Consider the following 13,322-nt stretch of genomic DNA (forward strand, 5'->3'; position numbering starts at 1 on the left):
TCAGGCCTGCAAGTGCTTTTACCAGCAGAGCTGCCTCCTGGCCTCTTAGTTTAATTACAAAGATGGTCCAGAGAGACGGCTCAGCCGTGTGAAGGTGATTGTCCCAAGCCTGGTGATCTTCATTCTCAGGAAACACGTGGTAGAAGTTTAGTGAAAACTACTTCCAAAAATTACACCCTGATTTCCATGACATGCACCATAAATATACACATACACATATACAGATAGATATAGATATATACACATATATAGATAGATAAATATAGATATACACACACAAATAAGTAAATATAATTTTACAAAAGAAATTTTAAAAATCAGAGTAATTCAGATAATGTTCTCATTTTCTCCACCAAAATCCTCCTCTACAGGGGAAGCCGGATACAATGTGAATCCTTACAGCAGAATTCTGTGTCAGGACAGGGTCATGCACAGTATCCTTGTTTTATAGTTGCATTTTAATTTGAGCGTTTATTGTCATTTTTTATGTGCATACGTGTGTCTCACAGATGTTCATACCTGAGGACACAGCTTAGTGGTGGGTGCTTCCCTACCCTGGGTTCAGAGCTCAGAACTTCAAGGAAGTTCACCACCTTAGGCAAATAATGCTTTTGTAGTGGCTTTAATGGATAAGTCCTAGCTGGTCTGTCCAGCCTCCGGTTGATGGGCTTTCAAGGTTTTCAGTTCTACCCTGTTCTCAGCAGTACTAACAAGGGAACTCTATCGTTATTTAAACAACCTCTAAGAATCAAGTGGAGAGAGAGAGAGAGAGAGAGAGAGAGAGAGAGAGCCTCGAGGCCATGAGTTGCCCTGAAAGGTTTGTTCTTTCTACCTCTTCCTGCTTCCCTCTGAGAACCTCTTCCTGTCACTCTGAACTCGAGAAGGACCCCGTCTTTCTCTCCTCTAGTGTGTCACTTGCCAGCAACGCTCTCAGCTTTTTAGGATGCTGTAAGCTGCCCTATTGGATCCTCGACTTACGCCCCATGTCCTTGGACAAGTCTGTCCGTCTGACCACGGGCACCTCTGCTCCACAGGTACCTGCTGTATTTTGAGTGCTGTGCCAGGGTGAGCAGGGATATGTGGCTCTTGATTGTCTCATTCTCACTAAATGCCTTTGCCGCAAGGGGCACTGTTTCCATCTTACCTGCTCACATGGGCTTCCAGAGAGGCTAACTAATGTGTCCAAGGTTGCCCAGCCCGTGGACTCACGTGACCTCAGCTCTGGCTTCGTTTTCAGAACTGCTATTCTCTGTGCTCCTTCAACCAACTACCACTTATTGGTGAGATCCAAGCAAAATAATAATTCTGGAAGAATAGTCTAGTGGGGCATTAAGATAATCCCAGCACGCAGGAAGCTGTATCAGGGTACAGGTCAAGGACAGTTTCAGCTCCATATTGAGACCTTGACTCAGACAAATCAACCAAATAAAAACAAGAATCCTTTAAACTGTAGAGTGCCCTGCATGTGTGTGTGAGAACTGATACAACTGTGATTATTTCTACGTTCAGGGCAACAGTAGTGTTGGCTCCGTGGTTTACAGCAAGTTAGAGGTCATGGGATGTAGCAGGATTGAGGGAGAACAATCCCTGGGCTTCCAGCCAGTGGACCTGGGTCTAGTCCTGGCTGCACTCAAGCTGACTAGCTGTGTGATGTCAGCTACCTGATCCAGCTCGGAGTAAACCCTCCACCTTAGATGGCAGCTGGGACAGACGGGTGAGGTATAGCCCTGAAAGGCTTTCAGACTACTATGACAAAGGAGGTCTTGGCTGCCTCCTGCAGTTGTTAGCGTGGTCCAAGTGGGAGGTATCTTTCCTCTTTGATGTCCTTACTCTGCAGATCAAGGCTGTCCTGTGGTCCCTGTCCCACACCAGCAAAATCCCTCTGCGGCTCCTCAGTAGCCTATGAGACTTGTAGACAGAAAGCCAGTGCTGGCAGGTGGTGGCCTCATTCATTGTCTTGTTTGATTTTATGTAATGCCTGTGGATACTGCAGGCCTTTGACAAATTGTCATCCCCCAGTGCCACGTCCATACCTGAGCACCCACCTGTAAGGATGACTGGAGGCTCAGATCCTTTTAGACCACGTGGGCCTGGCTCAGAAAGAGCTCAGTCTGTACCATCCTGTCGATTCATTCACAGTATGGCCAGAGGAAGCCGGTGCTCAGCCTTGGGGAAATCCCTGTGGGATGGAGCCCTGCTTCCAGAAGAGAGAGAAAGCCTCCTTAGGTGTCGCTTCTGGTGTTTTCTTTGCTGACCTCTCAAGCGGTACATGTTCATAGCGGGAACAATGCACGCACAGAGACAAAAACTACAAGTCCTGCGTTTCCTTCTCAGAGGGAATGTGAGTGTTAATGTGTTGGTCTTTGAACAAAGGTAAGGATGCTGAATGTCTCTCTGGAGCACTAACTGTGGGGCTTAAAAGCTCACAGAAACGTAAGATCGAGGTGTCCTCGCCATTTTACAAATGGAGAAGTTGAGTTACTGAGGAAGGATTTTAGAGATTTCCTGAAGGTGTCCTGCTGTATCATCTAACCCGTGAGGGACTGTGCTGCCTCTTCCCAGATCCCATGTCAAGTCCTCCTACCCCAACCCCACCCCCGCTGCGTGCCAGGGGCAGGGGCAGGGGCAGGGGCAGGGGCAGGGGCAGGGGCAGGGGCAGGGGCAGGGGCAGGGGCAGGGGCAGGGGCAGAGGCAGAAAGATAGACATGGGGGCAGGAGAGGGAGAAAAAAAATCTTTAAAAAAGAAAAGTTGTAGTTGAAAAGTGTTTGATCTCCTGTTGCTCTGGTTTCTGGGACACACTTGCTTCTAGAGGGGTGGGGCTAAATAATCCAAGTGGGAAATTAAGTAGAGAGAACTGATTACTAAAGAACTAAGGATCTTGTAATTCCATAAATGGCCAAACTAGCACTCTCTGTCTCTCTGTCTCTCTGTCTCTCTGTCTCTGTCTTTCTCTGTCTCTGTCTCTCTCTGTCTCTCTGTCTCTGTCTCTGTCTCTGTCTCTCTCTGTCTCTCTGTCTCTCTCTCTCTCTCTCTCTNGGGGCAGGGGCAGGGGCAGGGGCAGGGGCAGGGGCAGGGGCAGGGGCAGGGGCTGGAGCTGGAGCTGGAGCTGGAGCTGGAGCTGGAGCTGGAGCTGGACTCTGGCTGGGGAGCAGGATTCCTTCAGCTAAGGATGTGCTGGTGCACAGGCAAGGAGAGTTAAGGGAGCCCACGGGCAGTGGTTGAGGCACCCATGCTGGCAAGGACAGAAACTGGTTTCAGTCCCCAGACCATGAGCCAAAGGAGGGAGCAGGGTTACCTGAGCTCCACAGTAGCTTGAGCAGGACAGAGAGCTGAAGAGTTATTACCACTTCCCATAGAGAGGAAACTGGGAAGGCAGCTGACCACTGTGTCTCTCCTCCCTTCCAGCCAAACCCTTCCTCCAGAATTTGCAGGTGTGGGAGCTTGAGGGGACAGTTCAGAGGGCTAACCTCCTGCTTCATGCATACATACTATGGATCTGGAAGTACAGATGGGCCTACCAACCCAGTAGGCATTGTTGCCAGGGGTGGGAGAGATATGTCCTCTTGATCTCCCAAAAAGAAAGAAGTCTTGTTTGTTGAAAACATCTGCCCGGAATCTCTTGGTACTTATGTTGTCTCCGGCCCCTCTGACCCCCTTTCTTAAACCCTTCCCTCTCTCCCAATTCCCTTCCTGTCTCCTTCACGTCCCTCCTCTCCCTTCCTCCACCCTCCTTCCTACTGCTGCTCTACTCCTGAATCTGAGTCCCCTGGAACACCTGGGCAAACATCTTTGGTGTCATCAATGCCTAGGATTTAGAAGAGACCACCTCACCATCTAGTGCGTGACTGCTCATGAGCACTTCTCCTCTGACGGCAGAGTCCTGGCAGTATCTGTTATTCTCGTGGTATTACTCCAGTGTGGGAGGCACATGAGGAAACAGAGAAGTGACTTGCCTGGACGCTCCTCAGGTAGGAAGTGGTAGCATTGAGAGGAAAACCAGTGGTCCAGATTCTAAATGCGGCTCCTCCTAGTGGATTTGCGTCTCAGTGTTGAGAGGTCCGGCCTTTGCCAGCTTCACCCCTGCACAGTTTAGCCTCCATTGCGCTCCCCCGGCCTGAGGATGTTGAAATGCCTGTATAGTAGGAGCGCCTTTGAGATCATAGCAATCTGGCCCAGCGTCACATCCTTGTGAAAGTCAGTTTCTTGGCAGCTGTGGGCTCTCATCGATTTGGTAAGGAGGATAGTAGCAGGAGATTGGTTTTAAAATCCGATGATTTGGGCCTGATAAATCAGAGGAGAGGCTGCCTGGCTAGGAGCCGGAGGGCTCCTGAGGTGACTGCAGCCTGGAAATCCTGGCTCTGGTACCTGGTCTGATCTTAGGTGGGAATCCTGGCCCTGGTACCAACTGTCTGTCTGATCTCGGGTGGGAATCCTGGCCCTGGTACCGACTGTCTGTCTGTCTGATCTCGGGTAGGTTACTTAATCTTTCTGCTTCGTTCTTCCCATTTGGCACGTGGAGATCCCAAGAGTACCTATTACAGGCTCCTGTAGAGATTAACTGTGATGACTCCATAGATCAATACCTGGCACATAGCAAACTGTGAGTGTTTACTTTGTACAATATTAATTTTTTCTTAGAGTTTTGTTTTGAGGTAGTCTCATTCTATAGCCTAGGCTAGTCTTGAACTTCATATCTTCCTGCCTCAACCTCCTGAGCCCTGAGATTGTAGACACGAGTTACCACTCAGGGCTCTGTCTGACTTAGAGGTAGAGTCTCGAGGTTGTCCAGACTGGTCTTGAACTTGTTTTACCATACACCTTGCTCAATGTTTATAGTAATTTATCAAAAATTGCTTGAAGGCCTGGCAGTGATGATGAATGAGACTGAAACCTCCATAGAGTTCATATTCCAGAGGAGAATAGAAATAAGTTAGTCAGGCAGTGAATGTAAGCTCAGCTGTGATGATGTCTCAAAAAAAAAAAAAACCCACTGGAAAAACAGACAGACGAAAGTACTTGAATTCACACTAGCACAAACAAGTTGGCATGCTGTCACAATGGGAAGTTAGGGAGAGGGGCCCATGTTAGAAAGGGTAGACAAAGGTGAAAGTTGTCATACCAGGAGAGGGGACAGAGTCACAGCTCATGGACAGGGAAGACAAAGTCCTGATGCAGGGTCAAGCCTGCACAGTTGAAGCACAGGGAGAGGCTGTAAGGGACAGGCTTACGTAGGAGGAGGCAGTGCTCGCTGGCAGGGGTAGAGGCAGATGCTGGAAAGATGGGCAGAGGCCACTACAGTGTAGTAGGGAGGGTGTGCCTTATTTTGATGGGAAGTCATTAGAGATGTTTTGGGGTTTGATATGTTGCCCAAGCTGGCCTTGAATTAAGGGCCTCCTGCCTCAGCCTCCCGAGGGCTTTGATTACAGGCCTGTGCAGCCACATACCACTGGAGGTTATAATAAGATTGCTGTGGTTGCTCTTGGAGAATCAATCCTAGGAATGACTTCGGGGAGGGAGACCCTGGATCAAGCAGGCTTGGACCCAGGTGGTAGCTAGGGGAGCTGAGAAATGAACATGGTATCTGATGACTGGATGCTGACTTGCTCACCCCAACCCTGGTTCGAAGGTTAACCAGATGTCAGCTGATTCATTTTAAAGATCTGGTCCAGCTGCCAGGCCATGACTCAGTCTCCCTGCAGGCCGTCCAGATGGGAAGCTTAGAGGACTCGAAGGCTGCTGAGTGGCCCTGCGGAGCCCCAGATGCTGACATCCTGCCCAGCCAGCCCTAGCCCAAGCCACACAGGGCCCCTCTCTCCAGGCAGTGGTGGCATGGGCGCCGTTCACACTGACATTCTGGCTGACCTTTCTCTTCTCTAATCCTGTGTATTTGCCCTCCTCCTATGTCGGTGCCACCAGCCTGGCCCTGCCGGCTGGCCTTTGTCTTGTGGAGCCTTCTCTTCCTGCCTGTGTTTTAAGCAGACATGTCTGCACTCCTGGTCTGAGTGTTCACTGCTGTGCCAGGACGGGGTCTGTAATGATGGGAAGTCTTTAGCCTGGGCCTGACCACATCGGTGCTCCCTGATGGGAGTCCTGTCCTTCCTTCTGTATCAGTTCCTGACACTTGTGACTCTCGAGAGGCTGCCTTGCAGGACCCCGGCTCCTGCTGCTCTCCTGCTAGGCTGCGAGGAGCTTCCTTGCTATGTTTCTTGAGGAGTAAGAGCATCGTGGACTGGCCCTTTGCCCACAGGCTGACTCAGCCCAAGTGCCTCCTCTTTCTAAATGTTTCAACTCCGTTCCTGCCCCTACCCTAGAAGCCTGCTTTGGGTAAAAAGACCACATTGTGGATCAGCAGGTACCCAGACTCGTGTGCAAGGCTAAAACATACCCTGGAGGACCTAAATCCCTGCAGTGAGCTCCATGGGAACCAGCACATGGTTCCCCCAAGGGCCCTGACTGTACGCGGTCTGGCCTGGCCACCTAGCAGCTCTCGCAGTGTGTGCTGGCCTGAGCCTGAGCAAGAACCACGTCCACGTGACATAGCCTGCTGTGTCAGAAGCCACAGTCTACTTCTTGGCTCCCTTTCTATGGCCTGGTGAGAGACAATGCTGTTATCCTTGGGCTTGTCAAAGAAAGAGTCTTATTATACATTTTTAAAATGTTATTTTTATTTTTAATTAATACAGTTTTAAAATAATAGGCTTAAACAGGGTTTATTGAGCTCCTTCTCTTCCTGTTATCCGAAGCCATGAGCATCTGAAAAAAAATTCCTTCTTAACATCTAGGGTTTATGTACGTGGATTTAGTTGTTTATTTGAGGCCAGGTCTTACTGTGCGCTCACTATGTAATACAGGCTGGCCTCGAACTCATAGCGAGCCTCTCCCACAGCTAGGAGAGCAGGCATGAGCTCTCTTTCATACCTGGCTAGACTCAAGTTTTAAGGCGATTGTGTAAAGATCTGGGCCCTGCCATGGTAGGGGACATGGTGGTGCATACCTTTCTATCCCAGCACTTGGGAGGCAGAGGCAGGTTGGTTTCCGTGAATTCCAGGACAGCCTGGTCTACAAAGCAAGTTGTGGGCCAACCAGATGTAGAAGGAGATGGAGGTGGAGGTGGGCAGAAAAGAGAAGGAAAGAAACAGAGGGAACCCAGGAGTATCATCGTCTTATATCACCAGTCCGTGGCATGGTGGCATGTCCTTGGGACGGCGGGGGAAGAAGATCAGTTGAAGCCAGGTGTTTGACTCAAGCCTGTTCTGTTCTGATACTTGGAGATAACGTAGCTGATACTCTGCTAAGATGTCCCTTGTAGATACCACTTGACTTTCCAGGATGTGGTGTCCTGACAAGCCTGCTCGCCGTAAGCTGAAATGAATGCATGCTTCATTATTGCCATTTTATTAGTAATATCCTATAGACAGTCAGGACTTCCCAAAGAGACACAGTGGAAGCACAGAACTAGAAGTAAGAAATCCTATTCTCAGAGAGCATGGCAAAGGATGCTGGATTGTATTCTTGAGTATATTTGTTTTAAGAGTTAGGAACTACCTACCAAGGACCTTGGAGTGAAAGTGAACCAGTCTGATTTGGCGTGGAGATTGCTCTGCTATTCAGGAAAAAAATAACAACCCCAAAATATTGTACTGAAATTTAAAATCCCCAAAAGTGGTGTGCCTGAGTTTTCAAATATAGAAGCCTCAGGATTTTAATGAGTTTATTTGTACAGAAGGTGGTCTAGGTGATTTTAATATGCAGTCTTGGAACATACCCACCAAAGGAAATATAATTGCTGCTCATATATGGAGAAATGGGAATGTTGTGATGATTGGAACAAGAATAAGTGGCTGACACATGTGGAAAATGTAGGACGGGAGCAGAATGTTTTCGTGGAAGTCACACAGGGCTTTTGTTTGTCTTTGGTGACCTAAGAGATTCCACCCTGTCTTCTATAGGTCCATTCTTATCCCCACACCAACATTACATATTACCACAATGGTATCTGTTGAGTACTGTTCAGTTCTATTTTCCAGTAGATGTGACCCTTAGCCCTGGAAGGAACACCACAGTGGTCAGAGCACAGTGGTGAAAGGCCAAGGGGGAAAGCCAACATGGAATCAGGACAGATGACACTTGCCAGAAACGTGCAGGGAGAGGAAGGTTCCTTGAGGCTGGAAGGGTGTGTGGATGCTTTGGCGGGGAGACAGCTGGGAAAGGCTTCTTGGAAGCAGGAAGATTTAAGCCACATATTCAGGAAAGGATGTGGAGTAGGCAGAGCACTTGAAGATGCAGGCTGTGCCGCACACACCGTGAACCTCAGCATGTATCTAGGAGCAAGGCAATTCCCTTGTTTACCTTGTGCAGGCCGTTATGTAAGGAGACGGTTGAAGATTCATGGGGAGTGCTGAGACGGATGTAATGAGAGAGTCCAAATAAAGGAGTTTGAAATTTTAATGCAGGAAATGATGAGCTGTCAGATTTCAGCTGGAAGGTGGGGATGGGACCAGTCTAGGCAAGCTGAAGTGTTTCTATTCCTGGGCTGAAGCTTTGAATGCTGGCAGCTCTTCTTCTTTTAATGGGGGCTGTGGGGTCCTCAGCATTTATTTACCTAGCTGTTCATATTTTAATGCTTTTATTAGCATATATTAAGTTACACAGTGACAGGTTTTCCGGTTTCACATTGTCATGAGGATCTGTATGTTTACTAAGATGGGGTCATGAGGATCTGTATGTTTACTAAGATGGGGTCCGATGTGTGGATCCTTTGGATTTGCTCAAATGCTTGCTGTGAATTTTGCATGCATTTCTCCTTCTTTCGAGAGGATACGCCTGTATCTATGCATCCAGGCCCCTGCCCATGGCCTCACTGGAGCTCCTTGGAGTTCCCTCTGGGCCTGAGCTCTTTCTTCTGTGAGGAGGTTATCTTGGGCTTTTTGCTGGGGGTAGCCGAGTGCAGAGGAGAGAAGATGGGCCTGCCATTCAGATCCGGAGAGCTAGGCCACAAGTGGGGAGGAGAGCAGACTGAAGAAGCTAAGGGACACGTTTTTGAAGATGTGACTCAAGTCTTACCTGTGACAGAAGTGGGGTAGAGCATTTCTCAAGTGGTGTCCAGTTTAGCTGTAGCACTGGCTTACCAGAGGATCTGCAGGAGAATTTGGAATAGTCACTTAAAATTTCTCTCCTAGCTATTTCCAGGAAGCTACAGGTTGAGGAAAGAGTTCCAAGAGTCTGGGCTGAAGCCAAACAGAGGACCCAGGAAGGGGATTTGTGGATGAACCCCCATACCCCAGGGGCTGCCTGGACACCAGGCTCATGTAAATTCTGCTTGCCACAGCCCAAAGTGTCTACATGTATGCTGTAGGATTTTTAAAATAATATAAAGTATTTGTTTTATGACATGTATATTTGCTCCCCCTCCCCTCTGTGTGTGTGTGTTGGTGATGGTGTAGGCTTTAAGAGGGAACTGGATGCCCTCCCTCCCACCCTGCAGCTGGAGTTCCAGGTCGTTCTGAGCTTCCTGGGGTGGGTGCTGGGAATTGAACTTCGGTCCTTTGCAAGAACAGCAGGTGCTCTTAACCACTGGGCTCTCTCTCCACCCATCCATCTTTGGATGTTTTTAAACACAAAACTATGTAAAGAGCTTTTACCCATTGACCACCACCAGACAAGGACTGGCAACCCTCAGGGCTGAAGGAAGGATGGTCCTGGGCTCAGCAGGCAGGACTGTGACTCTGCATGGGCTTGAACTCCCTCAGAGCAGCTGTTGTGTTTGTTGTGCGTGCCGGAGTTTGTCTTTATGGAACTGGCTTGAAGTTGCCTCCCTGCTCCTTAAGATCAGAGTAAAGGCGGGAAGAGAGCAACCCTGAGTGAATCAGTGCGGCCCCGCCCTCCTCCTCCCCATCTGGCTGTTCAACAGCAGCAATGGGGACGTGCAGGCCTCCTGCTTCAGCTCGAAAGGACTTCCATGTGGGCTCTGTGGGTGGAGGACACCAGTGATCTCTTCATGGCCCTGGGCTCACCTGTGGTCTGCCTAGTACCTTTTGCTTTGGGCCTGTCCGGTGCCCATGGGAATGCAGAGAGGCCTACGCCAGGCCCTGGGTTTGAGGCCCTGGAATCCACCCCCACCCCCTCCACACATTTGAATACATAAATAAATTAAAAGTTTTGTTTAATGTGGTTTGGTCCTGATTTTTTTTTAAGACAGGTCTCATTTTGTAGCCTAGGCTGCCCTCAAACTTGTGATAATCCTCCTGCCTCAGCTTCCCAAGTGCTGATGATATAGGTGTGAGAGCCCCCCACTCCTGGCATAGATAAATAAATAGAAGTGTGAGCCCTGGAGCATGTGGGTGGGTGTTGCATGCCTGCCTCTCAGAGGCTTTTCATGGTGGAGGGTTGAGGATAAGTCCCCCCCCCCCCCAGGTCTTGTGTGAGTGTTGCTCATATACAATGATACAGGGGACTTAGACCTGCCCAGTTCTCTTACTCTGGGTGTGGTCGGGAAAGGGGTGCTTTTGGCTTTAAAACAAAACAGCCTTACAAGGTAATATACTTCTTGTGCATATTCACGAGTTGGTTGTGATGGCACCTACCTGTAATCTCAGCTGGGGGGGGGGGGCTGAGACTGAAGGATCAAGACTTCAAGCTTCAGGTGCTGGGTTAGCTCAGTGGATAAAGGTGCGTTTAGCACAGGTTGGATCCCTAGAACCAATCATGGAAGAGAGAACCAAGTTTCTCTGCATGAGTGCATGTGCATACAAGCCACAACAACAACAATAAAAAATTTTAAAAATACTTTAGTGCAGCATGGACTACATAGTGAGTTCAAGGCTAGCTCGGTATGCTGAGATCTTGTCTCAAAACCAAAAAAGAACCAAGTAATTCCAAGGCGTCTGGAGTATGACTGAAGCTTCCCTCTCATCCCATCTCATCCCTCAGGTCGTTTAATGTTCCTAACTTCTCTTCATGGTGGCAAATCTCGTTTATAATCCTTACAACATGAATAAAACATGAAGCTGTGCCGCTGAGGTTGCTGTCTGTTGGAGCTGGCTAATTCCATTCTGGACAGCACCTTCATGGCCTTGTCTGGCATCTCATTTAATGTTGCAGAGGGGAAATCTGTCCCAGAGATGTCCCCCAAGTCCCTCAGCTTGGGGATGAGTCCCAGAGAGGTGAGGTGGTACATGCGTGGCAGACAGCCTGAGCCCTGCTACCCTGGCCACTCCCATGGGAAGCAAGGAATGTTTTCTACTGGTGCCTACCTGTGTTGATCCAGGGGGCACCATCTTGACAGTATTCTGTGAAGCTGGGGCTGGTGTGTGCGTGTGTGTGTGTGTGTGTGTGTGTGTGTGTGTGTGTGTGTGTTAGAGTTACTGCAGCTTGGGAAGTGAGGGAGCTGCCTAAACTCACGCACATAGGTCGGGAATCCAGGGCTTTCTCAGTTTGTGTTCAGTGTCCTACATCCGCTGAGGGGCTGTTATAGTCTAGGTGTAGTGGGACAGTCAGCCCGTCCAGGGCCTTGCTGGCATCTGGTGCAGAGCGCAGGACCCTAGAGATTCCCTTATCATCCTTAGGAAGGGTCTGGACACACAGGGAAGGAGGCCCTCACACTCTTATTCTTCCTTGTCCCTCTGTCCCTCTGTCTCCCACCCCTGCCTTCTCTCTGGTTCTCTGTCCCCACATCGCATGCGAGTGGTTCCTGCCCCCTTGTTGTCACATTATCATCCTTCCCCCTGTCACGTGCTCTCCTTCATTCCGATGCAGGCGTGCTGGTCACCATGACAACAGAGACAGGCCCAGATTCTGAGGTGAAGAAGGCTCAGGAGGAGACTCCACAGCAGCCCGAGGCTGCCGCAGCTGTGACCACCCCGGTGACCCCCGCGGGCCACAGCCACCCAGAGACCAATTCCAATGAGAAGCATCTGACCCAGCAGGACACGAGGCCTGCTGAACAGGTGTGTACTGGGCCTGGGACATCCGTCTTCCCTCCCCACTAGTCCTCCTAGTCCGGGTCTTAGGGTCCTGGTATATTTCTTCAGCTGGAAAGGAAGGCTGCAGATGCGTTCATGACCTGTTACACACTGAATTCTGGGCTGGGGCATGCTGGCCATTTTATATTTAATTCCCCAGTCCCAAGAGGGGAGGTTTCATCTCCCCCATTTTATGCTGAGAAGATCTGTGGCTTAGTGCAGTGAATCCTGCACCTAAAGCCACATACAAAGCCAGAGGTGGAGGTGAGAGCCAGAACACAGTCCTTTCCACGTTCGCCTCCTGCCCTCTGCTCAAGCTTGGCAAACCCAGCAAGACCTTGACAAAACTCATCCCCCGAGAACTACAGAAGCCTGAGGGAGGGGCTCACTGAGCCCTCCTCTTAAGACTCCCTAATTCGTAACAGACACAGGGAGGCAAGGACTTAGCCATACTCACGGAGGGAGCCAGCTCTTCCCTTCCTTGTGATCACCACAGCTCCCGTCTTACGTTAGACCTAGTGACAGGTAAGGTGGGAGCGACCAGACAGATGTCCTGATGAGTCACTCACTGTTCTAGGGAGAGGGACAAGGCAGGTCTCTGGGCTGCGTCTATCCGCAGCGGCTGTCCACGGTAGCAGTAGCCTGCAGGAAAACACAAACTCACATGAGCTGAGGCTCACGTGGAAACCTCAAATCCCTACCATTATACACCAACCCGTTTACAAACCCTGGTCACCCTGAGGGTCTTAGAAGGTGGCATGTCTTATTTTAGGGGCATCTTGGTCTCAACCACCCCTTTACTCCTGTTTCAAGTCCTCTGACTTCTTTCCTTGCTTGGCCCCACAGAGCCTGGATATGGACGATAAGGATTACAGTGAGGCCGATGGCCTGTCGGAGAGGACCACGCCCAGTAAGGCCCAGAAGTCACCCCAGAAGATTGCCAAGAAGTTCAAGAGTGCCATATGCCGCGTCACCCTGCTCGATGCTTCTGAGTACGAGTGTGAAGTGGAGGTAGGGGACGCCCAGCGCCATATGCCTTGCCCCAGGCCGGCTGGCCCCAGCGCCATATGCCCTGCCCCAGGCCGGCTGGCCCCAGTACCATACGCCCTGCCCCAGGCTGGCTGGCCCCAGCGCCAGGCTAGCTCCTGTGTGTCCTGAGTCCAAGCCAAACCACAGGAGGACCCACTGTGATGTCCGGAGTGATGGCTTGGCCTGGTACTCCCTGGTACAGATGGTGACTCCCAAGGTCCAGAAAGGGTCATTACTATTGTAGACCAAATTAAGACTCAGCACGGACTGGCATCAGGAAAAGGTGTCTCGGGGTGTCCGTGCCTTGGTAAAAATGTCCCCATTTAAGGACT

General features: G+C 50.0%; 1 protein-coding gene across 15 annotated transcripts in view; it reads left to right on the plus strand.

Moving 5' to 3' along the window:
- Epb41l1 (erythrocyte membrane protein band 4.1 like 1) overlaps nt 1–13,322 on the plus strand; it is a 122,633-nt gene that overhangs the window by 61,514 nt on the left and 47,797 nt on the right. For all 15 annotated transcript variants that reach the window (XM_029472773.1, XM_029472777.1, XM_029472785.1 and 12 more), the window contains 2 exons: nt 11,756–11,946; nt 12,808–12,972. In XM_029472773.1, the coding sequence (XP_029328633.1) occupies nt 11,770–11,946; nt 12,808–12,972 (342 nt within the window). In that variant the 5' untranslated portion in view covers nt 11,756–11,769. The remainder of the gene's footprint in view (nt 1–11,755; nt 11,947–12,807; nt 12,973–13,322) is intronic.

The sequence above is a fragment of the Mus caroli genome, chromosome 2, assembly GCF_900094665.2.
Source record: "Mus caroli chromosome 2, CAROLI_EIJ_v1.1, whole genome shotgun sequence".
NCBI classification, from domain to species: Eukaryota; Metazoa; Chordata; class Mammalia; order Rodentia; family Muridae; genus Mus; species Mus caroli.